The 27,197-nt window shown below is 45.5% G+C and overlaps 1 protein-coding gene across 1 annotated transcript; it reads right to left on the bottom strand.

The window, feature by feature from the left end:
* Positions 1-27,186, bottom strand: PDIA2 (protein disulfide isomerase family A member 2). Its single transcript, XM_083152830.1, has 11 exons — positions 26,891-27,186; positions 20,768-20,974; positions 17,216-17,349; positions 15,741-15,878; positions 14,011-14,124; positions 10,433-10,558; positions 9,781-9,975; positions 8,528-8,648; positions 7,316-7,497; positions 4,157-4,246; positions 1-195 (listed from the first exon to the last, which is right to left on the bottom strand). The coding sequence occupies exons 1-11, from the start codon at positions 27,099-27,101 to the stop codon at positions 115-117; spliced, it is 1,599 nt and encodes a 532-aa protein (XP_083008956.1). The 5' UTR covers positions 27,102-27,186; the 3' UTR covers positions 1-114.
* Positions 27,187-27,197: the final 11 nt, after the last annotated feature.

The following is a 27,197-nucleotide window of genomic DNA, read 5'->3' as shown; positions in this document are numbered from 1 at the left end:
CATGTTATAATAATTGGTAAACACCACTTTATTTTCTGTACTGTGGAAAGTCCTCCCGAGCTGGCGCCAGGCTGCCCGCCGCCGTTACTGGCGCTTATGTAGGTTGTGTCCCGTCTAGAGTTCCTCTTTCGGCTTCTCTGGAATTACATCTTCTACCTTAATGTCGTTTTGATCTCTTTTTAAATCATCGATTATCTGTAAAAAGACAGCAAGACCATTTGTATAATCTTATAGAACGCACATGAATATCTTAACACACATAACCTGGGCATATGTATAATCACTTGTTTGTGGTTTGTGGCATTTTACTGCCTCTATACAAGTATTTAGTGATACTGTACAATGAAACGTGTGTATTTTAAAGGAACAATTTATCCATTATTGTAAAATAAGGGTTTTAGAAACTGGAAGAAAACCTTTTGTTGTGACACTGTTTTTGCTGTTAAGGTACTGTATGCTGTAAGTGTGACAGAGCAGGCTGGCGTATGCAGTTCCACAGTATCTGCAGTGCCAGAGGAGAGGATTTGTTTATCTTGGGACGAGACGGCACCAGGATGCACTATGGGAAGGAGGCAAGCCACGGAAGGGGCAGTGTGATGTTCTGGTGGGTCCTGCTATTCATGAGGATGTTACTTTGATTTGTACCAACTCCCTACACAAGATGCCTCTTTAAGCAGGATAATGCACCCTGACACACTGCAGACATTGTTCGGGTATGGGTTGGAGAACAGAAGAAACCGTTCAAGGTGCGGACATGACCTTTAGTTCCTCATATCTCAGTCTGAATTAGCATCTGTGGGATTTGCTGGAAAATCCAATCTTAAGGTACACACGGGGGCGATTTTGTACAATATCGCGGGAAATATGGTCGCTAAGCGACCATATTGCCCACGATGGGAGTGTGCACCGGCGATATATGCCTTAATGGGACAGCTGTGTTAGCGGGACAAGGGGGACCTACACAATGAGGCAGGTGGTTTTACATTGCACTAATTTAGATTAGGCCAACTAGACATCAGACTGACAGGCAATTGTCCAATTGGTTGGCCCAAATTTCCTACCACCTGTACATGTGACACTACACAATGTAATGAATGACTGGCCAAGTCCACATTGCGTCCTTCATTGCACAGAACATCCGGGCCTATGACCTATCTGGTTGTCTATCAGGCTCTAATCTCTTGCTCCCCGCTGTTTATAGACACTATTCTGTTCTCTTAATTTTTAATTTATCGCCATGCTGTATGTCCCAGTCTGGACATCCACATTTATACCCCTTTCAGACATGTGCCCAGGCAATTACCCCGCATTTTGAGTGCCAAGTCATTTTGCCACGCGCAGTCTGACCCCCTTTCACGCATAGCAGCAAATTACCGCATTGCAAACTGTCAACCTGACAATTTGCTGAAAACATGGATAATTTGTGTAGTGTGAAAGGGTCTACCTGGGTCAATGACCCTGGTAAAAAGCAGGGTTGGTGACCCGGCATTTTAGACCCGGGATGACCTTTTCACACTACACAAATTACCGTGTGTAACTGCTGTTATGTCTGAAAGTGGTATTACACCTGGGTCCTACATGTGGAGCGGCTTCCACTGAGCAAAAACTCGGGTTTTTGAAGGCAGTGGAAAATATGTTTAATTTGCTGACCATGGACTGGAAAATAAAGATTGTTGACTTTCAAGCATGGAAGGCTATCCTATATAATAAAAGCCTAAAACTGCTCCTCACCACTGTGGGGTAAATTCAAGTGTGCACCGGCAGCCACTAGATGCAGCAATTCTGTGTTTCTTAGTTCGGGCGCGCACAGCCTTCAACGCTGATATTACGGTAATGTTGTTCCAACATTCCAGGGTGGAATTTTCACAGTCGGAAACCTCATTTACAATGGACGTTAGGAGAACTGTTGAAGCCAAGCCACACTATGGAAGAGCTTGTAGCTGTTTATTTACTAGGATGGGAGTTCAACCAATCAGATTCTATCTATTCTCTTCTAGAAGGTTCTAAATAAATAAGTAGTCTTTTCTGATTGGTTGCCCAAAACTACATCCCATCTTCGTAAATAAACCCCATAGAGAAGAGGTGGCCAAACCGGTCCTCCAAATCAGCCAACGGTCCATATTTTCCAAATCCCCTAGCTGGTGCACAGCTGTAGTCATTACTAACTGTCACATTGTCAAACCTGCTGCATTTATATCTACTATAGATTCACAGGTGGCCTGATATACATGCACGGTTGGTAGATCTTGAGGACAGGTTTGGCCACCCCTGCCGTAGAGTCTGGTCTCATAGACTGGTCTGGTATGGTCAGAAGCCCATAGAAGTGCTAAATGGCTTCCGGGGCTGTTGGCCAATAGCGGTCTTGTTCTACCATACTACTGTGTTTAATATATATTCTGAATACGAGAGTTTCAAGAAGGGGGAAGTTTCCTTCGGCCTCATCACTTACACAACACTGGGATAAGCACAACATTGTTTTGGGACACAAATTGATTTTTCTGGCTACAGCAACAACACATGCAATTGCTTGGAAACTGTTTAATATGGCAATGGGTCTACTATAGTATGGGCATCTGTTTAGGGCCGCCCAAAGGTCTTTATGACCCCTGATACTATGCATCTGGGCATGGATGAAGGTCAGTGGCGTAACTAGTATATTTGCGCCCCCCCCCCTCCGCTTGCCGCCCCGCCGCATTCTTGACAGGGACCCACAGATGTGGTCTGTGCCGTGGTCCGGCGCTTCTTGAACTCCTTCTAATGAAAACTGACCATTTTGTGAGGGTCAGTTTTCATGAGAACTGCAGCAGGAGCCAGGAGGAGAGGACCGCACAGACAAGTAATTTGTGAGTCCCGGCCACAGACGCGACAGGCGGCCCGGTGCTGGTTTCAAAATACGGGGGACCCCCAGATTTTTTGTCCCCTGTATTTTTGGAACCACGACTGGTCCAAGAGTCTGGGGCTGGTTTCAGAAATACGGGGGACCCCTATGCTTTTTGTCGTCCATATTTTTGGAACCAGGTCCGGCACAATGAGCCCGGGGCTGGTTATGCTCGGGAGGGGGACCCCACGCCATATTTTTTATTTTATTTTTACTTTTACACATATTTTAACACAGAACCATACACAATGATCTGTGCATGGTTCTGTCAAATTCGCCAGGCAGAACCTGGTCTATTTTTTTGGCAATTTTTAGACTTTTTTTTGCCGATTTCCAAATTCGCACACCATTAAATTGGCAAATTCTATATTTTTCAATGGGAAAACATCTGGATGCGAATTGAGAAATCGCCACTTCTGAATGTGCGAATTCATGGCAAAAAGTGCAATTTTCGCTGCAATTCGCATCCCATTAAGTTGGCGATTTAGGAAAAAAGTGCAAATTCGGTCGCTTTTGCTAAAAATATCACCAAAATTAAAAAATCGCACCCTATTAAATGTCACCCAGGGCTTTAGTCTTCTCCAATTTTGATATAGCATTAGCGTGTTGCCTTCAGGCTGCCCCCCCATTAGTATATGCTGTGTACTTGTGTGTCACAATAGTCATGTATGTACAATAGGCAAGATAGGCATCCCTGGTAGTGGTAGCGGTAACGGTAGCTTGTGGCAATGGAAATATACAGGTAAAAGGAACTAAGCGGTCCAGTTACTTACCTTGGGGAGAGATAAAGTGCCAACCAATCCACTCCTAGCAGTCATCTTTTAATTACAGCCTATGACATCACATTTATAAGTGGATTGGCTGGTACTTTATCCACAACTTAAACAAGAAAGTAAATAAATATTAATAAATCCTAGGCACTATTATGTCTCATATTCAATTAGCGTCGTGAACCTGTAGACGTATTAAACACGGTGCGATTATTGCTTGCAATTTTAAATGTTTAGTTCAAATGCCACCATGTGTATTTTGCATTGTGATGTGTGCTCCCGTTTAGTCCATATCGCAAGGCAAAAATGTATGCACCCGCAGGTATTTTTGACCTGGATCACATGCACCCTGCTGTACTTAACTATTGTAGTGTAGTCAAAAATCGGGTGTAGTTCAGATCGCACCCAGCGTACAGCCCAAATTGTAAAGCACAAATTGTGTGGTTGAAATTGCACCTAGAACCCTTCTCCCCATGTGTGGACACCATTACTGAGAATAAGGACCAACCTTTTCCTCTGTTTCCACGGGTAACTCTCCGCCACTGTCAATAAACTGAGAAAATAACTCCACGGTCCTATGTTTCGTGTACTCAATCATCTAGATAAATATAATGTAAATCAAGAACAGAAAATGCATAATTTAATCAGCAGAAACATGGAAATGTGCAGGATGTTGGCAGATGTTAATTAAAAATGCAAAGTTTTCATTCCGAATGCTTCAAATGTCATACATCTGTGATTCCTGCTACATGAGTCATAAGAGAAATAGTGTTACACATTACATTATCATGTTGTATAATGCAATCAATATTCTTAGAGTCACACCCAACTAATCTACGTCTGGAACAAGGGCATGCTGCACGCGTAGTAGGCAATAAATCACAATTTCCAAGGACAAGCAGGCGTTTCTTTAAAAGTAAGTTTATGTAACATGTCACAAAATTGGCTTCGGGATTCTGTTCCATTAAACGTTTTTAACCATTTTCATGATAAGTTGGTCACTAGGAGGCTGCTGATACAATGCAGGAACTGCATGAACTTATTTCAGATATTTACTTTTTTGTATTATTATGTTATAGCTTTTTAAGTAGGTCAGTAGTGCCTGCAGTCACTTACGAGTAGGTAAATGTATAGAGCAAAAAGTAGGGACTGGCACAGGATGCTGGGATTTGTAATGCAACAGTAGCTGCAGATGTTTTCTCATTCCTCAAGTGGTTTTGTGGGGAGGGTAATGCCACAAGTCACTCATTGGCAGATGTGGCCCATGGCAACCAATCAGCTGTTCTGAATAATTGACATTATGCAAATTATAGATGTTACTTCAGTGCTGATTGGTTGCCATGGGCCACTTCTCCTCTGGCTCATTTCTCCTCCCTTATCACTGCTTCATGCATCTACCCCTCAGTACCAGGAACACCCCAGAGGACTACTTTTGTTACAATGGAATTGGGATAAAGTCGTCCATTAAGAATAACAATACATTATTATTATTTATATAACGCACACATATTCCACAGCGCTTTCCAGGAAATATTTGGCCAGTCACATCCGTATCTGCCCCATGCGACTGAGTTTACCATCTATATTCTATGCCACATTTCAGTTTATTTCTGTTGGGTGCTAATTAACCGAACAATATATTTTTGGACTATGGTAGGGAAAGCAGTGGTTCCCAAACTTTTATGAATCATGGTACCCTAGAGTATCAGAATTTTTATTACTGTGCCCCTAGGCCAAATGTTTCTTAATTTAAGATATTTTTCTGAATTTCTCAATAAGTAAATTGTATGTCATCCTTAGGGGGCTGTAAAGATTGCTTAAAAATTAGTTCCGTGTGTATGCGATGGTGATGCACGGTACTGCACGTGGCCATCACCTGATCAGATCTAGGCCCTTATTCAGATCTGATACAAATTTGTTCTCAAAATGGGCAAAACCATATGCACTGCAGGTTGGGCAGATGTAAAGGTGGCCATACACCCTCAGATTTGTCTGCAGATCTGTCTGGTTGGAACAAAAACATGGTTATGGATGAGAGCAAATGACAGTTGACCATTTGCTTGAAAATGCTGGAAAACTGACAAACTGTCACTCATCCATAACCATGTTTTTGTTTTAACCAGCCAGGTCTGAAGATAAATCTTACTAGTGTATGGGCACCTTAACATGTGCAGAGAGAGTTAAATTTGGGTGGGGTGTGTTGAAACTGAAATCTAAATGGCAGTGTAAAAATAATACAGCCAGTATTTACCCTGCACAGAAACAAAATAACTCACACAAATGTAACTCTCTCTGCACATGTTACATCTGCCCCACCTGCAGTGCACATGGTTTTGCCCATTTTGAGAACAAATTTGTACTGCGATCAGATCTGAATAAGGGTCCTAGTCAGATTGCCAGTGTTCCCAACAGAGAACACTGGTCAGCACAGACCGCCCATACACTGGTGCATAGCATGTGTGTCAGCGATGTGTGCTGAAGTCGCCATTGTGTTCAGGGCTTAGTTTAGTTATATGGTGATGGACAGGTTTTACTTCTGTTGGTCCACATATTGGCCCTTATTCTGATCGGTGCGGCCGGATCCGAATATGCGGCCAGGACCGTGCGTGCGAAACCCCGCCTTCCATACGGATCGCCAACTCCGTCCGTACGTGGTAAGAAGCTGGCCGAACGGACCGCACGTGTATTTTTCACGGAATACGCCTCCTCCATCTCAGGGAACCTCCCCCATCATTCGATGGTCGCAGACCATCGAATGCAGGGCCGAGTGGTCCACCAGCTCCCGCAACCTCAGACCACACTGGCATTTTTCCATCCAAAAGCAGGGATCTGGGCGGGCAGCTGACATCCGGCGATGTCATATGTCCGCCCCCTACACGTGCGTCACGGCCGCATTACCATACGTACGCCCAGCGTTTGCATGGGAACGCCCAAGGCCACAAGGCCACAAGCACTAGTTTTGCCTATTATACTGACCAATGTGAATTTGATTCACTGCTGGACCACCAACCCGAGGCACCCCTGCAAGTGTCTCAAGGTACCCCAGGGTACTACGGCATACAGTTTGGGAACCACTGAGTTATGGTCTTTTAGATCTACAATGTCTAGGTCTTCAATCAAACTCTCGACAGGGGAAATGGTCAACATAAGTTTTTCATGTTTTTTTTTGTTGTTGACAAAGGTCGACATGAGCTTTTTTTGGTGTCTATGTCGACATAGGTCGGCATGAACACTGTATAAGTGTACCGCGTCTTCTCGCATGCTTCGGGCACACTATTATAATCTAACTCTATGTCCACATGGATGGTAAAGTATGAACAAGTCAGTTTTTTTTTACCAAAAAAACATCAAAAAGATTTCGATCTTCGACCATGTTGACCTTTTGACTGTCAACTAATAGTTGTCGACCTTTTGACGGTCTACCTAGACACTGCAGATCTAATGCCTGGATACTGCGGAAAACGAAGTACCTGGAGGTAAACCCACTTAGGTATGGGAAGAATATACAAACTCCACACAGGGCGGTGTTGGGAATTGAACCCATGACCTCAGTGCTGTGAGGCAGTAATAGCAGAACACAGATTGCTATGGACATATCTGTAGAGAGCGCTGGGTTTCCTGTAATTGTTTTATAATGTATGCATGTAACGTGTAACGCCGATGTCACCTTTCTATCTGGTCCGGCAGGAAAAAACCTCAGGTTTGGGTAACCTCTAACTCGTAGCCCATCAATTTCATTTGCGGTGCCATCGATTTTAGCGATGATGACGTTCTCATGATCTTTATATTTTTCTCCCAGTTCCTCCCAGATTGGTTCCAGCTCTTTGCAGTGAGTGCACCATGGGGCATCTATAATAGCACAACAGTAGGTGGGTCAGAAGCGTGCAACATGTATCTGATCTTATTTACATACCATTCATTAAAGAACTTGGTTCATGCCTCACCCCGCAGCGGTCTCTATCCACCAGTTCTTATTCACTACTGTATGCTCCGAATCAAAGGCGTAACTACCATAGGTGCAAAGGGTGCAACTGCTATGGGTCCCAGAGCTGAAGGGGGCCTATCTTTACAGTCTAAGGTATATGTGCTATATTCATTTATTACCAACAGTTGCTAAATAGGGGGCCCATAGAAACTTTTGCTATGGGGCCTACGAATGTCTAGTTACGCCTCTGCTCCGAATAATGATGCTGCAAGAGGGGGTATGCAAATAATGGGGGTGCTTGATCTAGGTTCTTTATTAGTATTGAGTGGGGGTCGAGCCAGACAAATCAAAACAACTTCCAATATAACCCAAGTTGTTTACTGTTCACTTTGATATACAACATAAATATTTAGCTATTTCTATTACTGTCCGCTTATTATGATTCCCGTTCTATGATTGGCTCTCAAATCACCTTTATACAGTATGTACGAAAAAGAAATATGAAAGACATTGGGCGTTATTCAATTGTTTTTCCCCAGCATTTCAGCTCAATATTCCCAGGGGGTGATGATCTAAAATACACAAACGCGTTGCAAAACTTGACTATAATGAGCACGATATGCTCAAAAGAATAGCTCAATTGAAAATCACCCTACAATCTCCCGTCATTTTAGACAGGAGATTGGCACAATATAACAATTGAATACCACCCATTGAGTTCAGTGCATAAGTGTTTTAAAATGGTCAGAGACCTCATACTTAGTGGCAGTTCAAACCACCCTATAAATACATGATGCTGCGGTATATAGTCGTCATTTCATTTCGTAGTTACTTTGTAGGATTTTATATAATTACACATTGTATTATATTTCAGTCTGGGCCGGACCACTGTACCGCCGATGGAAACATTCTATAAAGAATAATAAAGGACCACGCCACGTCCTCAGTACTTACAGAACTCCACGAAGACGTTCTTTGTTTCATCATACGCAACCTCGTCGAAGTTCTTCCCCACGAGAACCTTCACAGGTTTCTTATCCCAGTCTTCAGGGATTTCTTCACTCAGCAGGTTTTGCTAGGGTGAAAACACAACAGAGTTCTCTTACATCCACTAAAATGCAGGCCTATATCAAATGATTCCTCATTATTATTATTCTAGATAATATATGGGAATTGTTGGATATGTAAGTGTCACGGATCTCCCTGTTCTTCCTGCTATAATATTTACAGCAAGGGACATATTACCTAGAGATGGCCATCGATCATCGATGATTCAAAATTATTGATGGTTTATGGTCGACGTCAAATACTTTTGCCATCGATGGGGGAGAACCAGATGATTTCCCTACATCGATGGCATAGTAGAAACAATGTTTCTTTTTTTTTTCTTCAAGCTGCCGGGTCTGCCCAGCCCCCGACATTTGGAAGCCCCACCCCCACATTATGATTGGTCCTCGGGCCATTCAGACAAAGATAATGGATAACCATCGATAGCTAAAACTATCGATGTTATCCATCACATAGTTTCTGACTATCGATGGCTGGGTGCAGAATAGCCATCGATGGCGACCATCGATGGTGACTGCACCAATAGCCATCCCTAATACCCTTGTATCTGTAGCAAATGTATCTGTGTGTCCAGTCCAGGTAAAATACATTTCTATGGCTGGTGTAGACTGATTGGAAGGGTATGGGGTCATTGATTCGACCCATGCATTGCATTGACACATGAAATAGGTCGACATGGCTAAGGTGGACAGGGTCAGACAGTCAACACAAACAGACATGGACACCGTGTACCGCGTCCCCATTTTATTCTCCCATGATGCCCTAATGGATGGTAGGGCATGAAATACCACATGTCGGCTCAAAAAAATCTTTTGACTGTCGACATTAGCCATGTTGACCTACTTCATGTGTCAAACTTCAGTCGACGACCCAATGCAGGTCAAGCAAATGATAGTATCCCGATTGGAAGTCCAGGCTGGAGCCATGGAGACCTGCACCACAGCGGGTGGGTGATGATAGCAAGCAACGTACAAGATAAATACATCGGAGCCTTCGCTGATCCATTCATGTAACAGCTATTTAACATGCCAGGTTTTCTTCATTTAAAGTCTTGATTTCTATTCCTGCGACAATAGTGTTGTAAGAGGTTGTACAGTTATTATAGCCAATGTATTAATAATCATAATAAAATATAATACCTTTATTTTACCATCGAGCACCCCCTGGCAGAATTCTTTCACCGTCTCTGCCGTTATTTTCTCTGCATTAAAAATGTATTTCTTCACCGATTCGATGTTAATGAAGCGGATGGTTGGGACGTCGTCTTTAGTGAGTCCGAAATATTCCAGAACTCCGGATTGGGGTCCGTCAGAATTGATCGACACAAAGAGAACCTGAGCGAGACAGAGTCGTGGTGGTGAGAATAAGGCGAAAATCACTAAAGCCTCTACTACATGAAAAAAGGTGAACTTGTACTTGTCGGGAGGAGGGGGGGGGGGGTGAGGGGGATTTTATTAAGGTGACTGCCAGATGACTGCACCAATGTAACTACTGATGGAACCATCACTTTGTGGACATTGTGTGCCAGCGTAGAGCCAGTCTTCTTGACCCACCACAATCATGAGATCCTACATGACAGGTGTATACCCTTCGTTACATGCACATGGGCAGTATGACTGGCGAGTCCCTGAGCGCCCATACACGTGTGTTTAACAGCATCACAAGCTCCGCGTGTATTCACCTAGGAACCTTTAATCAGGTATCACTATAAACAGGAACATACTGTCCTCGGACTCATTTCTGCAGCTCAGCAATTACTGGATCATTCCCCCGTAACTCCCACAAACTTACTTTTCCTTTAAAGTCCGGGGCTGCGTCACGGAAGTTGTCAATGAGCTGGAGCTGGTATTCCTCGGTCTTATTGATAAACAGTAACAAGTGGTTTGGAATCTTGGCAGAGAAGATTTTCTCTGAAGTCTGTGGAATCACATAGAGAACACACGGATATTACAATACGGTAATGAGGCCATTCCTCCATATGACACTGGTACCAAGAGATCACTTCATTCTCACATGCATTGCTATCGTAAAGGGTCTCCTAATTTATGGTCTGATTCAACATGTTAACCCTGACGTGCAAATCCCTGCATTTACATGCGAGAAGACATGTGCACTGCAGGGGGGCAGATGTAAAATGTGCAGAGAGAATTAGATTTGGGTGAGTCATTGTGTTTTTTGTGCAGGGAAAATACTGGCTCCTTTATTTTTACACTGCAATATAGATCTGACTTTGAAGTAAAACCCCACCCAAATCTAACTCTCTCTGCACAAGTAACATCTGCCCCACCTGCAGTGCACATGGTTTTCTAAGAAGGATTGGTACTTGTGAGTTATCCGGGCGCCCGATTTTTGGTCGTATACGCATCGCGTCGCATCGCATGGCATCGTACGTTAACCAAATGGCATGCGATGCGACGCGACGAGATGACCACCCGAACCCGATTTTACATCGGGTACCATGTAAAGTGATCACGTCGCATCGCATGTTAACCACATGGCATGCGATGCGATGCGATGCGATACCACCCGATTTTTGCAGTGTAAAACCCCCCAGAAAGTGTCCCAAAAAGTGACACAATGTCAGTCCCATCCCCATTGTTAACGCCACTCCACTATCAACGTGAACCCGAAGCGTGGCGAGCGCAGCGAGCCCGCGAGGGGCGGCGGTACGCGTCCTCCGACCTTTTCATGCCCTACTATCCACTAGGGCGTGGAGTGAGAATATAATAGTGTGGCGAGCGCAGCGAGCCACCGAGCCCGAAGCGTGGCGAGCGCAGCGAGCCCCGCGAGGGGACACGGATACCTTCACAGGTAAGCGCGTCCCTTCGCGGGCTTCACAGGTGTCCACGTCACCATGGACACCTGTGAAGCCTGCGAAGGGACGCGCTTACCTGTGAAGGTATCCGTGTCCCCTCGCGGGGCTCGCTGCGCTCGCCACGCTTCGGGCTCGGTGGCTCGCTGCGCTCGCCACACTATTATATTCTCACTCCACGCCCTAGTGGATAGTAGGGCATGAAAAGGTCGGAGGACGCGTACCGCCGCCCCTCGCGGGCTCGCTGCGCTCGCCACGCTTCGGGTTCACGTTGATAGTGGAGTGGCTGTGAGCATCCAATATCATTCATCAATATCATGCATATCTGACACATTAAGGACAACTGAATTAAAGGTAATAACTGTGTAATTAACATATGAATGAAATAAATTAGAATAACAAACAATCACAAAGCACACAATAATCAATCAACATCATGATTTATCAAGTAACGTGAGCGCATGCAGAATGCGCTCAAATGCGTTGTCTCCCGCCAGGCACTTTCGCCACACGAACTCCTGCATGTACGAATCTAGATGATGGCGGGCTGTGCCCCGCTGGCGTTTGTTGCGCCATTTTGCACAACCCCATAGTCTCTCAATGTTCTGAGTGTGTGCACCAGTCTCTGGGTCGACGAAATTAAAGCGATGATTTACCCGCAAGTGGCTGTAACCAGCCCGCTCCAGTTCACTAGTTTGGTAGGCGCGCCAGCAATCACTGACGATGGTGCTGCCAGGTGCCACGTGCTCCACAATTGCACCGAGGAGAGTGGGTGCATCTCGCTTGGGAACTGCGACCATGAAACAGTCCCCTGTCTCCCGGCACACTCCTCCGAACACCCACTGCTGTGGGAGTACTCTGCCAACATTGGCCTTGCGCTTTACAAACAGGGTTTCGTCAACCTCCACCATTTGCCCTGGGCCTCCAATCTGCCGTTGAGGCTGTGCCATTAAGTCACATTGGCATGCCTCCCGCATCAAGGCGTTATAGAAAATGGTGCTTTTATTGCATAGTTTTAAATTCTTAGCACAGAACTCGATTGACGTCAGTTCATCGCACCAGCACCAGATGAAGCGCAGGATAGTCATGAATGGGAGCCTGCACCCAGGATAGAATAGGGAGGCCCGCAGACTCTGTTTTTTGCTGCAACTTTTAATATAGCAGCGCCATTTGCGCTCTTTCAGGGACAGGCGCATAGGGTGGCCATTTGGGCATGTGGCAGTCAATGGGAGCAGCCCTTTCTCCTGCAGGAATACGACTGTCTCTTCCTCAGTTTTTGGGAGGCTGAAGATGCCATCAACCAAAGCCATTTTGGCAATAATGGTGTAAGGGCCGAAATGGGGCAGGTGTAAGGGGCCAAATGGGGCAATATTGGGGTAAATGTCCAAAAATTCACCTCACAAATATACAAGAACGCTGTAAATCAATATCTCTCTCTGTAAAACACTTGCTCTCTCCTCTGGAAACTACCTCACACTGATATTCTGCCAGATGTGCCAGAGGGCGGGTTTAAAAATGGGCGGGAAGTGTAAACATCGCGTCGCGTCGCATCGCATCCCATTGTATACCATACAATAAGCATACGATGCGACGAGATACGACGCGATGGAAAATCGCGTCGCATCGCGTCGCATCGTATGCTTATTATAATGGCATGCGATGACCACATCGGGCGCCCGGATAACTCACAAGTACCGAAGGATTTTGTCAGAAAGAGTGAACTAGAATAAGGCCCATAGTCACATAGTTACATCGTTACATATGCCCCCAGCGGACATCGCCACACCTGCCTCTACAGGGGGACACCCAGCATTTTATGGGAACGCCCATAAAATGCTTGGTTGTTCTCCTGCTTCCTCCACCTTGGCGCCCCCCTGCCGAATCCATTCGCTCTCGGGGGTTTACAGCATATGCGCATAATCACGTATGCGCCAACCCTGACCATCGGGGGGGTCCGAATCAGCCCCTTATTGTGTTTGTAGCAGCCCTTTATTCTGCCTTCCTGTATTATATAAAAAAGGCATCACCAGCCCGGCAACATGTCGGAATAACATAAACGTAATGTTAGTGCCAGCAGCTCCGTGCGCCTGTATGCAGCAACACTTGAATTGCTACATCAGGCCATGGAGCTGAGGACCAGTGGTTTCCATCTATTATATAAGATGATGTATGTTTTATAACACTACCATTGTAGAAGTAAATGTAATATAGTGATATATTCACAGCTGGGAAGTATGAAATGCTAATTATAATGTTTTACAGATCGATGGTCATCCATTTTCTTTGATTGATTGGTGTGTGGGCCAATTAAAATGCGGGGGCGGGGCTTCGTGGATGCCGGGGGCGGAGCTATGTTCCGCGTCCCGGCACTTTGGGGAAAAAGCAAAAACGAAACTATTCGTTTAGGCTTGACATCGATGGTGGGAAACCATCTGGTTCTCCCCCATAAATAGCAATTCGACATCGGCCATAAACCATCGATGATTTCTAATCACCTATAATAGGCTTCTGCCAGATAATTGCATAGTGTATTCCCTGCTGAATGTAAATGGTTTACCTGATCATTGTATTCTGTGACTAGGTCCATGCTGTTCACCATAAGGAATCTAAACAGTTCATCTTTGTCTAATCCCAACTCCTCGTCTGCATTATATTCATGTTTTTCCGCAGGCTAAAAGACAAGAGAAAAACCACAGTAGGTAATAAAAAACAGGGAAATTATAAGAATAATTATAAATTTTTATACATATAAAAACTACTTTGCAGATGTTATAGGCAGCTGTGGATATATATATATATATATATATATATATATATATATATATATATATATATATATATATATATAGGAAAGGATGCTGGCGGCACTCACAGACTTTTCAAATCAGGAAGACGATAATAAATCAAAACGTTGAACGCAGCCTGCCTGTTTGGGATTATTGCATCCCCGATTTCAAAAGTCCGTGAGTGCCGCCAGCATCCTTTCCTGTACAAATTTCTTTATTGTGAGGGCACCGGGCACATTGCAATGATTTAATTGGAGTGCCGGGCATCACAACCTTAATATTTGATATCCTTGGAGTCAGTTTGTTTTGAGACAGCGAGTGCCGCGGTTTGTCATATCTATATATATATATATACAGATAGAGTTTTGTAGGTAGCGGCACTCCGTATGCTTAAGTGAATATCCACTGGTACAAAGTGGGTGCCCCCCGCTGTATTAACCGGGATGGGATGTGCCCGGGGTATATGGAGACTGACACTCGCTAAAATAAATACACCAGGAGTCTGGTTGAAAGCCCAACGTTTCAAAGCCGATGCGGCTTCTTTATCAAGGTGCAGAAGACTTCTGCACCTTGATAAAGAAGCCGCACCGGCTTTGAAACGTTGGGCTTTCAACCAGACCCCTGGTGTATTTATTTTAGCGAGTGCCGCCGCCACCCAGTCTCTCTCTCTCTCTCTCTCTCTCTCTCTCTCTCTCTCTCTCTCTATATATATATATAGATATATATATCTATATATAAAAACGTATCTGCAGCAGCACTCAGGACTAAAAAACGTCACACGGGCAGCCCAATGTATGCCAACGTTTCAATAAGACTTTACTTATTTTCCTAAGGAAAATAAGTAAAGTCTTATTGAAATGTTGGGCGAGTGCAGCGTGACGTTGCTATGGCAACATGGGAGGCTCTGGAGGCCTGACGCCGTGCCGGGGGCAGCGTGATGACGCGCAGGTTCAGCGTGGGTCACGCTGACGCCGGATGTCGGCAGAATGGCGCCAGCAGCAAGTGTCGGTGATTGGTGTAGTTTAGATTGGGGTATGTATAAATATTGTTTTATGTGCTATGTATATTGTATATCCTGATGAAGAACCGTTATTAAAAGGTTCGAAACGTTGATGACATTTTTGCCTCCGTGAGAATTTATTTCTGGTGAGTGCCGCCGTCTGGACATATATATATATATATATATATATATATATAGCTTTGTAGGATGTCCGGCACTCCCTGCTATCCTAGGGTGAAATGCCCGGGTGCCCTCCCAGGTTGGGTTTACCACCAATATAGTACAGTAACAGATGGGCGTCACTCCGGGTCTCATGCAAAAGGGTGCTCTTTTAATGTGCTAAAACAGTCAACGCTGTTTCGGGATTACTCTATTGTTGCCCTTGATCACACCCCCTATGCTCTGGCTGGCTCACGCAGACTGTAAATTTAGTGCTGTGTATTACTGAGAGACGTGACCGGTGTACTATTGGCAGATACATGATTAAGACAGGACTCGTACACTCTTGAAAAAGATGACTTTGTCATTAGTGACTCCATATTTCTGAAATATTTCTTCTTCATGTGCAACCGCAAAGCTGAAGTCTTCAGAAATTGATGCTACTTCATGAAATAGATTTAAATCTGCATCTTCAGAGTCCTAGGAGTGAAGCAAATAAAGTATATTAATTGTAGTTATAGAAAAACATGTGTTCTTACCAGTGCCACTATCGAGAGGGGAAGGGGGGGTTGCTTGGGCCGGGCCAGGAGGGATCCTGGATGGCATGGGTGTAGATTGCACTACAGTTGGCACTGGGGGCATTGATTTTGACTGTGGCCTTGGGAGCTCGTGGACATGCAGCCAATAAGGAGCATCCACAGCAGTCATGATTGGCTCAGTTCCAAATTTGAAATGCCACTATGGCTTTCTGCTCTGCAGTCATTCCCTTTGTTGCTGTTGTGGTCCTGGGACACCAAATCATGCCTGATGTCCTGCAACCAGTCCCCTGTAGGGTCTGGACAGGAAATGAAGGAGGGAGCGGAAGGTGTCTGTTTGGTAGGGGAAGAAGAGGGCAGTCCTGAGACCATAAATTTCTGATGGCAGCCCTGGTTCTTACCATACAGTAAAGTTACAAACTTACTGTATATAGTGGATCAGCCCAGGGAGAAGTTTTAAGGGGAGGTGTAAGGGGAAGGGTAAAGGTGGAAGTAGAGAAATGAATTACGTAAAGAGGTGACAGTGAGAGATGTGAAAGTTGAACAGGAGTGTTTATGGTGGAAGGGGAGTAGTGAACCTGAAAAAAGGGAGAGTTGATGGTGGAAGGTGAGGGAAGGTGGTGGAAGGTTCTGGTAAAAGTGGAATGAAAAAGTTTAAAAGGGGGAAAGGGTGGAGGTGACAGTGGAAGGGGCAGAGTAATAGTGGAAAGGTGATGGTGGCAGTGAAAGGGTAAAGATGGAAGGGGAGGGATAAAGGTGGAAGTGGAGGAGTGTCAGTGTGAGGAGAGGGGAGAAGGTGGGAAGGGAGCGTTGGCAGTAGAAGGAGAGCAGTGAAGGTGGAAGGAGAGTGGAGATGGTGGAAGGAGAGCAGTGAAGGTGGAAGGGAGCGTTGGCGGTGGAAGGAGAGCAGTGAAGGTGGAAGGGGAGTGGTGATGACACGGATAGGGAGGGGTAAACTTGGGAGGAGTATAGGTGGGAGGAGATTGGTGCAGGTGGAATGAGAGGGGTTAGTGGGGGGGGGGCAGGAAATGACAGTGGAAGGGTAAAGGTGGAAGTTAGAATTAATGGTGGGAATTATGGCTTGCAGCATACAGTATCTGAGACAGTCTTATATAAAGACACAAGAACAATCATGGCGCTTCTAATAGGCTGTCTATGTGTCTGTGTATTGAAAGCCACAGAAATACACCCACCACTAGGTTTATAACAGCGCCTCGTAATGAGACATGTTATCTATAACAGAAGTGTCTTCTTATGTTTCCGATTTTCAATGTAACGCACCTTGAAGAATCCAATCACTGAATTCTGATGAGATGCAATAAACTCTTCTGCCTCCGCTACAGTATTAATGACGATGGCGGCAGGAACCATGCGTCTCAGCATCCACTTCACAAAGCCTTCAGCGTCTCTCTTGCCTGCCAGAATATTCCCAAACAGTAAGTAAACGATTTATAAACGTGTAGTAAAACAGCAAGAACTCGTTATCACATCCATCTCGTCAATCTGACCTAGGGAAAAGCAAGTTACACCCCTCCCTTCAGAGGGCTCTGCAGCGCGTTCAACCAGTGCCAGATTAAGCCTTTGGGGGGCCCGGGGCACTTTAGAAAGGGGGGCCCCTTTGCACTTGTCATTACTGGCCGCAAACTGCATGGGAGAATATTACACTGTCAAAACACAGAGTAAAGGCAGTATAATCTTTGTTTATAACCATTTCTTTAAGTGCAGCACCCGGGCAGTTGTCATATGTATCTTGGAGTGCCGGTAACCACGCATCTATTTATATATATATATATATATATATATATATATATATATATATATATACACACACATACATACCACATAAAAAGCCTGTATTTGTCCCTCTGCACCTTACTCTGTAGGATACCTCACAGTCCCAGTGCTGCCTCTGATTAAAAACCCTCCCATGACTAGGCTGCTGCTGCTGTTCTCCATGGGCCTGAGAAGCATGTAATGAGCTTCACCAATCAGAGCTCAGCACAAACGTCTCAGCCTCTGCCCTCTGGTGCAAAGTGTCATGGGACTTAGTCAACTCCCAGTAATGCACAGCACACTTGTGCAGTCAGTGTGCCTTGGCTCCCAATGCTTAGCACCATTAATCATTGTCACATTGGCAGATAGGTGAAGCTGCAGCACTACCCCCCTCCCATGCAGAAAACCTTTTGCTAAAAAAAAAAAATGCCAACCACAGGGGGCCCCTAGCTAGAGGGGGGCCCAGGGGTACTGACCCCTTGTGCCTCCATTATAATCCGGCCCTGCGTTCAACTGCTCCAAATGAGACAAAATGTAAACTACAGATAATTCAAATGATGCGCTAGTCGTGGGGACGTGAGCAGGCCAATGGTTGTAATAACGCAGATGCATCATAGTGTCACCGCTATGCTACTACAGGTATTGTACAATAACACAATTCACTGCAAATTGTGTCATCGGCCCCCTGCACCTTCCACTTTTGCTTGGTAAGTGAGCGGCTGCGGGCAGGTGGCAGCTGGTTTGGGGCGACTTGCCCACTTTTTCCTGGAGACTGGGAATGGCACCCTGTTTATAGGAGCCTCCAGGCTGTTCAGCGGAAGCAGGTGAGCAGGGCTGCTAGAACCCACTGAGCAGAGGATGCAATGCAGGGTGGTGCCAGGCTGGAGAGGCGCTCTCCCAGCTCCCCAACCCTTCTGATGTCCCTGGCTGCTGCACCTGTCACACTGCACAACAGAGGCAGCAATGATTTGAAATTATCGATGGTTTATGGCTGATGTTGAATACTTTTGCCATTGATGTGGGAGAACCACATGGTTTACCTACATCAATGGCACAGGATATCCAATGTTTCTTTTTTTTCAAGGTGCCGGGACATATAGCTCCGCCCCTGACACCTGTAAGCCCCGTCCCCAAATTATGATTGTCCCAAGGGCCATTCAGTGAAAGCTAAAACTATCGATGGTTATCATCACCTAGTTTAGGACTATTGATGGCTGGGTGCAGTATCGCCATCAATGGTGACTGCACCGATGGCCATTCCTGCTGCGCCCACATTTTGAAGTGTCCGGCCACCCCCCTGTGACAGTGTTCAGAACCTTAAAAGGGGGCGGGGGCACAAGGGCCGTGGCTGCTGTGTGTTATATCAGTGAGTGTATGAACTGCTACGACTTTTGTAAATTGAGGAGAAAGATTTTCTGTGTGTGTGTGCGCATTATGTCTATCAGTGGCAATTCTGTAGACATTATATATAAGAGGATTACAGTATGTGTATAAGCTGCGCTACTACTGGGGCATTATGTGTATAAGCTGCGCTACTACTGGGGCATTATGTGTATAAGCTGCGCTACTACTGGGGCATTATGTGTATAAGCTGCGCTACTACTGGGGCATTATGTGTATAAGCTGCGCTACTACTGGGGCATTATGTGTATAAGCTGCGCTACTACTGGGGCATTATGTGTATAAGCTGCGCTACTACTGGGGCATTATGTGTATAAGCTGCACTACTACTGGGGCATTATGTGTATAAGCTGCAGTACTACTGGGGCATTATGTGTATAAGCTGCAGTACTACTGGGGCATTATGTGTATAAGCTGCACTACTACTGGGGCATTATGTGTATAAGCTGCGCTACTACTGGGGCATTATGTGTATAAGCTGCACTACTACTGGGGCATTATGTGTATAAGCTGCACTACTACTGGGGCATTATGTGTATAAGCTGCGCTACTACTGGGGCATTATGTGTATAAGCTGCGCTACTACTGGGGCATTATGTGTATAAGCTGCGCTACTACTGGGGCATTATGTGTAAAAGCTGCAATACTACTGGGGCATTATGTGTATAAGCTGCACTACTACTGGGGCATTATGTGTATAAGCTGCGCTACTACTGGGACATTATGTGTATAAGCTGCGCTACTACTGGGGCATTATGTGTATAAGCTGCGCTACTACTGGGGCATTATGTGTATAAGCTGCGCTACTACTGGGACATTATGTGTATAAGCTGCGCTACTACTGGGGCATTATGTGTATAAGCTGCACTACTACTGTGGGCATTATTGACCTTATTCTGGTTGAGTCCACCAGACGCTGCACCTGCGAACGCCTGTCCGCCCGCCCCCCCCCCCCCTTGCACGCCGGGTCCATTCACACGGCCTGCGAATGGATGTTTAACATAAACATTCATTCGCAGGCTAGACTACCCACCCAACGCTCCCCATCTGCAGTGTTGGGTGCGTGCACCCAATGAACACCCTGTTCACCGTGGCCCCATACACCCGGCGTATGACCATGCGCAGAAATGTGCATACGCACTTCGCCAACATCGAGCTCATTGGGTATAATGTACCAACCAATCAGCTCCTACCTGCTGTTTTCCAGGCTGTGCTTGAAAAATAACAGCTAGAAGCTTATTGGATGTCACTCTCTCCATTTTATCAGGTAAAAATGTAGGGTTTCGGGTGCCTCCAGGCACGACAATATCAGTCACCCTCATTACTGTATGTCACTATCATATTAGGGGCTCCTGACGGCCAAAGCAACAACAATCTCCACTCCCCTCCGCCATCACAATTTACTGACCTTTGAGGCTTGATACTACTCCCCCGTAATGTACAGCAGTAAGATGTATATTATGTTATATATACTGTAGGCTTTCATTTATAAATACTGAGACAATGGCATAATGGAACACTATTATAAAGTTAAGCACATTTCCAGTTTTACAGAATAGTATCTCTTGTTCCTTATCAAAAAATGGTGCTTTCCTCTGTAGCTATGGTATATTCCCTCCCTGTACAATGACTGGTTAGTGACACTGATACCAGCATTACCTCCGTAATCAATGTGGCCGGTCCTGTTTCCATCCTTGAAGAATTTCAGTGTGGGGTAACCATTGACACCAATTTCATCAGTGAGAACTTTTTCAACGGTGGCGTCCACTTTGGCCAGTCGTGCCTCTTCTGTCTGATTCTTGAGGGTTTCCGCTGCCAGGCTGTACTTGGGAGCGAGCTCCTGACAATGGCCGCACCATGGGGCATCTTAAATGAAAAGGAAAAATTAACAAATAATGCATATCATAGATAGAATGGATCTGGGTGCCCAGCAGTGGTGTAAGTCGGGTTCCAAAATGGCAAAATGAAGTACTTGCTGAGATGCATTTCTGGGCTACAACATCATGGAGGTTCTGCAACGTAACCCAGAGACGGGAATCGGACCCAAAGGCATGGCTGGGGTAATTTGTGGGAGGCCTTTCCAGCTGTCTGGTTGCGCTGGGCCTCAGAATAGGAAGGTCGACACAAGCATTAGGTCAACAATGGGAAGATCGTCAGTCAAAAAGGTCAACATGAGTTTTTTATGGGTTTTTTTAGCCGACATGTGCCGACAGGCAGTATTTCATGCCCTACCATCCACTACGGCGTGGTGGGAGAATAAAATAGTGTGCTGAGCACAGCAAGTCATGGCCAAGGCACAGGGCACACTTAGACAGTGTCTGTGTCGACTGTGTCGACACTTGGGACAAACACGTGAAAAACTCATGTCAATCTTTTGACTGTTGACCTTCCCATTGTCGATCTAATGCTTGTGTCGACATTCCAACACGGCCTGCCTTAACCATATCGACATATTTAAGGTGTCGACCTAAGATCTGTTGACCTTCAGTGGTTGACCCAATGCATATCGACCTAAAATAAATTCGGTCGAGACAATGACTCGAACCCCTGACATATATGGCATGTGCAAGCAGTGCCTTCGCGCAGAGCCCTGAGGCTGGGGCATCACCATCACTGCCCCCCTGCACATGACTGTCAGGGTGGGTGGAATGGCGCCTTCAGCCAGTAGGGCTACTGCAGAGCCTGTGAAGCTGGTTGCAGCATCATGGGAATATGCTCAGGGCAGTGCTTTACTTCCCCCAGCCACATCCCCTAGACGTGAGGTGATGATGTCACAGGTTTAGGAGTCAGGATCGGTACGGGGAACACTGTTGTCCAGCTATGCCCCTGACATCGGCAGCAAACAAGATAGCGGTCAGGCCAATCCTATAAAGTTGTTTTCCCATTAAAAAAATAGCCCTTCAGGAACTTTTTGTAAATACATTTATCTACTTTTTTCTGTGTTTTTCAGCAATGTATTCATACAATCAGGTGGAGTGGTTTGTCCGGTACCCTGGGTCACCACACACAGCTGACAATATAAGAACATGGCTGAAAAGCAGGAAAGACAGTTATAAGGGCGGGCGTCAAAGTGGGCTCTATGTCATCAGAAGGCGGAGCTAAGACCATTTCAATAGAACAGATGCTGTATATAATGGTAACTTCGCAGGTAATAAGATCCGTGCCTGGATTTTACATAGGTGTCTGAGCTTAAAACAAATAACCTGGATGAAAGCATCGCGCAAGCGATCAATGGATGACTGTCGTACGAGTCTCACTCAAATTATTAGAGCAGTTCCATAATGTTATGATTCAAACTAAATCCTTAATAACTGCAAATATTTGCAGTGAGTTCCGCAGCCAGCTGGGTTCATGTTCCCTATGAGCGGATGGTGCATGTGTGTAACCCGTTTATGCTTTATCCGTAAGCAGAATTACTTCTGGGAAATGTGCAGCTGGCTCGCGAAGGCCGAGTCTTTATTTGGCCTAAGCTGAGAGTTCAACACCTGTTCTCTTCCCACTGAATTCATAAAAAGTTCTTTTTTTACTTTGTGTGATCCTCGTTTTATTTATTCTGCTACACTGACGCTTCCTCCAAGCGATACATAATGTCCACTAGGAAGTCCCTTGGAAACGAGTCAAAGGACTGATTTTCCTTCCCCGTCCCCAGCATTATTTTGAAAGCTTATATATTATATAACGGACGTGCTGGTGGCAAAACATAGACATTATGAAATATTACATTTCTGGCTGTTTGAGTTTAAATCTCTAGATTGTAAGCTTGCGAGCAGGGCCCTCCTACCTCTATGTCGGTTTGTTTCTGCCCAGTTTGTTTAATCACTGTTGTCTCCAATTGTAAAGCGCAACTGAATATGCTGCGCTATGTAAGAAACCGTAAATAAATAAAATAAAAAAATAAATAGAAAGAGTTTGCCGCTAATGACTGGGTTTCAAAGTTCAAATTTGCTCATTGTATGGAAAAAGCTTTATTATACCATAGAATGAACACATTACAGCTAAACAAGAACAAACCCACTCACCGGGGCCATATGTATGTAGCTCCTTTCTTTGTTTTGCCTCTGTAATTTGAGGATTTATTGCAATTTTTTTAAATCTATTTTGAGGCAGTTTAGGGGGTCTCAGAACTTGATACCACTTCAGCAAGGTCAGGCAGTCACATGTTAATCTGCTGTTTGCTGATTGGTTATTACCTGTGGCTCTCATCTCCTAATGTGATTCATGCTTATCCCAAAGTGTGGCCCCCTAGTGGGACTGAGGACATTACTGAGGCCCGTGAATTATATTAAGTCACCCACAAGTGTCCTAATTTTTCAATGTCCCCTATAGATTGTAAGCTTGCAGCAGGGCCCTCCTACCTCCAAGTCTGTCTGTTGTTACCCAGTTTGTTTTATAACTGTCTACTATTGTAAAGCGCAACGGAATCTGCTGTGCTATATAAGACGCTGTAACGGAATCTGCTGCGCTATATAAGAAACTGTAACGGAATCTGCCGCGCTATATAAGAAACCGTAAATAAATAAATAAGTTACTTGTTTCCTAGCACGGCGCCCCTGATGTCCATCCTAGGGCATATAGCCGCATACGATGCATGCGATGCAATGCGTTTTTTAACCTGATGGGTGCTTACAATGTTAAATGCACCCCCACGCCACCCCCACTATCAACGCAAAGTTGAAGCGCAAACCCGAAGCGTGGCAAGCGCAGTGAGCACGCGAGGGGCGGTGGTACGCATCCTCCGACCTTTTCATGCATCCACTATCCACGTCGGTGTGGAGTTGATTTCAGATAGTGTGGCGAGCGCAGCGAGCCCCGCAAGGGGACGCGTATTACTTTACATGTATTCCGCGTGCGCTCGCCACGCTTCGGGCTCGGTGGCTCGCTGCACTCGCCACACTATCTAAGATCAACTACGAGCAGACGTGGATAGTGGGGGTATGAAAAGGTCGGAGGACGCGTTCCGCCGCCCCTCGCGGGCTCACTGCTCTCACCACGCTTCGGGTTGGAGTTGATCCTGGGGGTGGCGTTGACAATGGGGGGCCATTTAACATTGTAAGGACCCATCAGGGTGCTTGTACAATCAAAAATCGTATACCACCGCAACGTATGCCATTGTATGGCATACGATGCAATGCGATATTTTATTGCACAATATCGCGTCGCATTGCATTGCATTGCATACCATCGTATACCTTATTTAGTGTAATGGTATACGATGCGATGGGCTCCGTGCTAGGAAACAAGTACCATAAATAAATGTCTCAGGATGTGCCTTGTGTAAGAAGACTCCTCCTGCTTGCCTCTATGATCTGCTGCTGCGTCACAAAACTGAAACACGGGCCTCAGCACACCTCTAGTACGGGGCCAATATGCCACCATTTTCGAGAATGCAGCCCATTGCCACCATGCCCTAATGACTGCAGAGTGCCAATCCTGATTTGGCTTTGGGGGCACTGCGACTGTTGTCGCACCCACGGTTCAGTGTGCTCTGTACATTATCGATCCCACAAATTCGCAGATCACAAATAATAGACTTTTATGTACATCCCTGAACTGGGCGCATTGTCAGTGTGATAGAGGAATGTGGACGGATCTGATACTGAGGGTTCTCCAATAAGGGATATGGTCATTTGGTCTACAGCATGATGGTCAACAAGCATTGGGTCAACACCATTAGGTCGACATGGGGATATGTCGACATGGGTCAATGTCGACAGGTCATTAGGTCGACACATGCATTAGGTCGACAGTGTCTAGGTCAACAGTCAAAAGGTAGACATGAGGTTTTTCACTGTTATCCCAACCCCTGGAATAACGGGACCGTTGGCCACTGTATAATTACACACTGAGGATGGAAGTGCTAAAGGAAAAAACTAGATTCTAAATTTTGAAGAAAAAGACATTTAAAACTACTTTTGTTAAAACATTTGAATGATCATAGAATATAATAATAATAAAAATAATAATAATATTATTATATCTGAGGACCAATGATGTATGAGATGCAGTGCAATTTCTTTCCCATACATACTAGTCACACTTAGTATAAGTCTATTAATGCGCACTGCTGTTATCTCACTGAGGGGGAGATTGTACTAAGCCTTGTAGAGTGATATTACACACAAAACCAAGCAGCTCATGTCAAATGCAACCCGCAAGATGGCAGTTAGGGGCTGATTGGCTGGTACTTTATCAGGCTTATTACCTTATTACCTTTGTTCTTGAGCCTAACAAGGTTTCCCTGACTGCACGTCACTGGGCATTACAGTGTACTGTGTATGTGCATGTTACACTACAGACAGGCTGCCCATCGTGTGAGTGTTGTACTTATGCATAAACTGTACAATGACGTATACAAATCTCAGACCTATAACAAGCTGAACATCAGGCTATTACTCTGGGACCAATCAACTGAATTTTATTCTATATAAAAATTTACATTGCAGACCTGTATTGTAACTATCCATTGGCCTCATAGCAAATGTTTTAAGGGCCCCTATATATGACCAATAGTGATAAATGAATATAACACATGTAACTTAAACAAGGAAGATGGGCCCCCTCAGCTCTGGGCCCCATAGCAGCTGTACCCCATGCACCTATGGAAGCTACACCCCTGTTTATAACACATGTAACTGTGACAGGGAAGGTGGCCCCTCTCAGCTCTGGGCCCCATAGCAGCTGCACCCCCTGCACCTATGGAAGCTATACCCCTGTATATAACACAGGTAACTGTGACAGGGAAGGTGGCCCCTCTCAGCTCTTGGCCCCATAGCAGCTGCACCCCCTGCACCTATGGAAGCTATACCCCTGTATATAACACAGGTAACTGTGACAGGGAAGGTGGGCCCTCAGCACTGGGCCCCATAGCAGCTGCTCTCCCTGCACCTATGGTAGTTATACCCTGTGTATAACACATGTAACTGTGACTAGGAAGGTGGCCTCTCTCAGCTCTGGCCCCATAGAAGCTGCACTCCCTGCACCTACGGTAGCTACACCCCTGAATATAACACATGTAACTGTGACAAGGAAGGTGGCTCCTGTCAGCTCTGGGCCCCATAGCAGCTGCACTCCCTGCACCTATGGTAGCTACACCCCTGTATATAACACATGTAACTGTGACAGGGAAGGTGGCCCCTCTCAGCTCTGGGCCCCATAGCAGCTGCACTCCCTGCACCTATGGTAGCTACACCCTGTATATAACACATGTAACTGTGACAGGGAAGGTGGGCCCTCAGCACTGGGCCCCACAGCATCTGCTCTCCCTGAACCTATGGTAGTTACACCCCTGTATATAACACATGTAACTGTGACTGGGAAGGTGGCCCCTCTCAGCTCTGGGCCCCATAGCAGCTGCACTCCCTGCACCTATGGTAGCTACACCCTGTATATAACACATGTAACTGTGACAGGGAAGGTGGCCCCTCTCAGCAAGATTTATAGAGGATCCCCATGAAGCCGTCCTCCTATAAGAAGACAGAGCCTACATGCATTGCTGGTTATTACATCTGCACAGTAACAACAGAACGTGTTCCAATAATCAAATAGGGCCGATGTCTGAGTGAGGTTGATGGGCCATTTGCCCCGATAAGTAAAGATTTACTAAGATGGGAGTTCTATTGAAGATTGGATGTTGCCCTTAGCACCCAATCAAATTCTACTTATTTATTTAGCACCTTCTAGAAGATAATAGAGAGAATCTGGTTGCTACGGGAAACCTCCCATCTTCAATACAACTCCCACCTTAGTCAATAAACCCTTAAATGTCACTTTTATGATACTTACAAAATTCGACCAACAGATACTTATAGGTACGTAAAGCATTGTCAAAATTGTTCTTGTTCAGGACGAGGACATGGTCTTCCTCCAGGAGGTCCTCCGTGGCCTCCTCGCTGGTGTCCTCAGAAGACTGTGATGAGGTAGCATTGTGTGAGTCTTCAGCCAGCACGTGGCAGACCGAGAGAAGGCCGAGGAGAAACAAGTGAGGCCACCTCATAGTGATGGTCAGCCTGCCGAGCCACCAGGAGACTGAGAGAAGGGAGGTAAACAGAAGGGAGCAGATAAAGCCTCAGATGTGGTGACGCTGGCTTAT

Source organism: Crinia signifera, chromosome 7 (assembly GCF_055691185.1).
Source record: "Crinia signifera chromosome 7, ASM5569118v1, whole genome shotgun sequence".
Taxonomy (NCBI): domain Eukaryota; kingdom Metazoa; phylum Chordata; class Amphibia; order Anura; family Myobatrachidae; genus Crinia; species Crinia signifera.
The sequence above is the reverse complement of the archived record's forward strand: the minus strand, read 5'-3'. Positions and strand labels throughout refer to the sequence as shown.

Bases quoted from the DNA above. Each gene is read 5' to 3' on its own strand.
- PDIA2 (XM_083152830.1), bottom strand. From the start codon at position 27,101: ATGAGGTGGCCTCACTTGTTTCTCCTCGGCCTTCTCTCGGTCTGCCAC. The intron at 17,350-20,767 runs GTAATGCTGGTA...ATATTCTGGCAG, and splicing joins CGGCCACATTGATTACGGAG to GCAAGAGAGACGCTGAAGGC. The intron at 8,649-9,780 runs GTATTATATTTT...TTTTCACCCTAG, and splicing joins TGCTCGATGGTAAAATAAAG to CAAAACCTGCTGAGTGAAGA.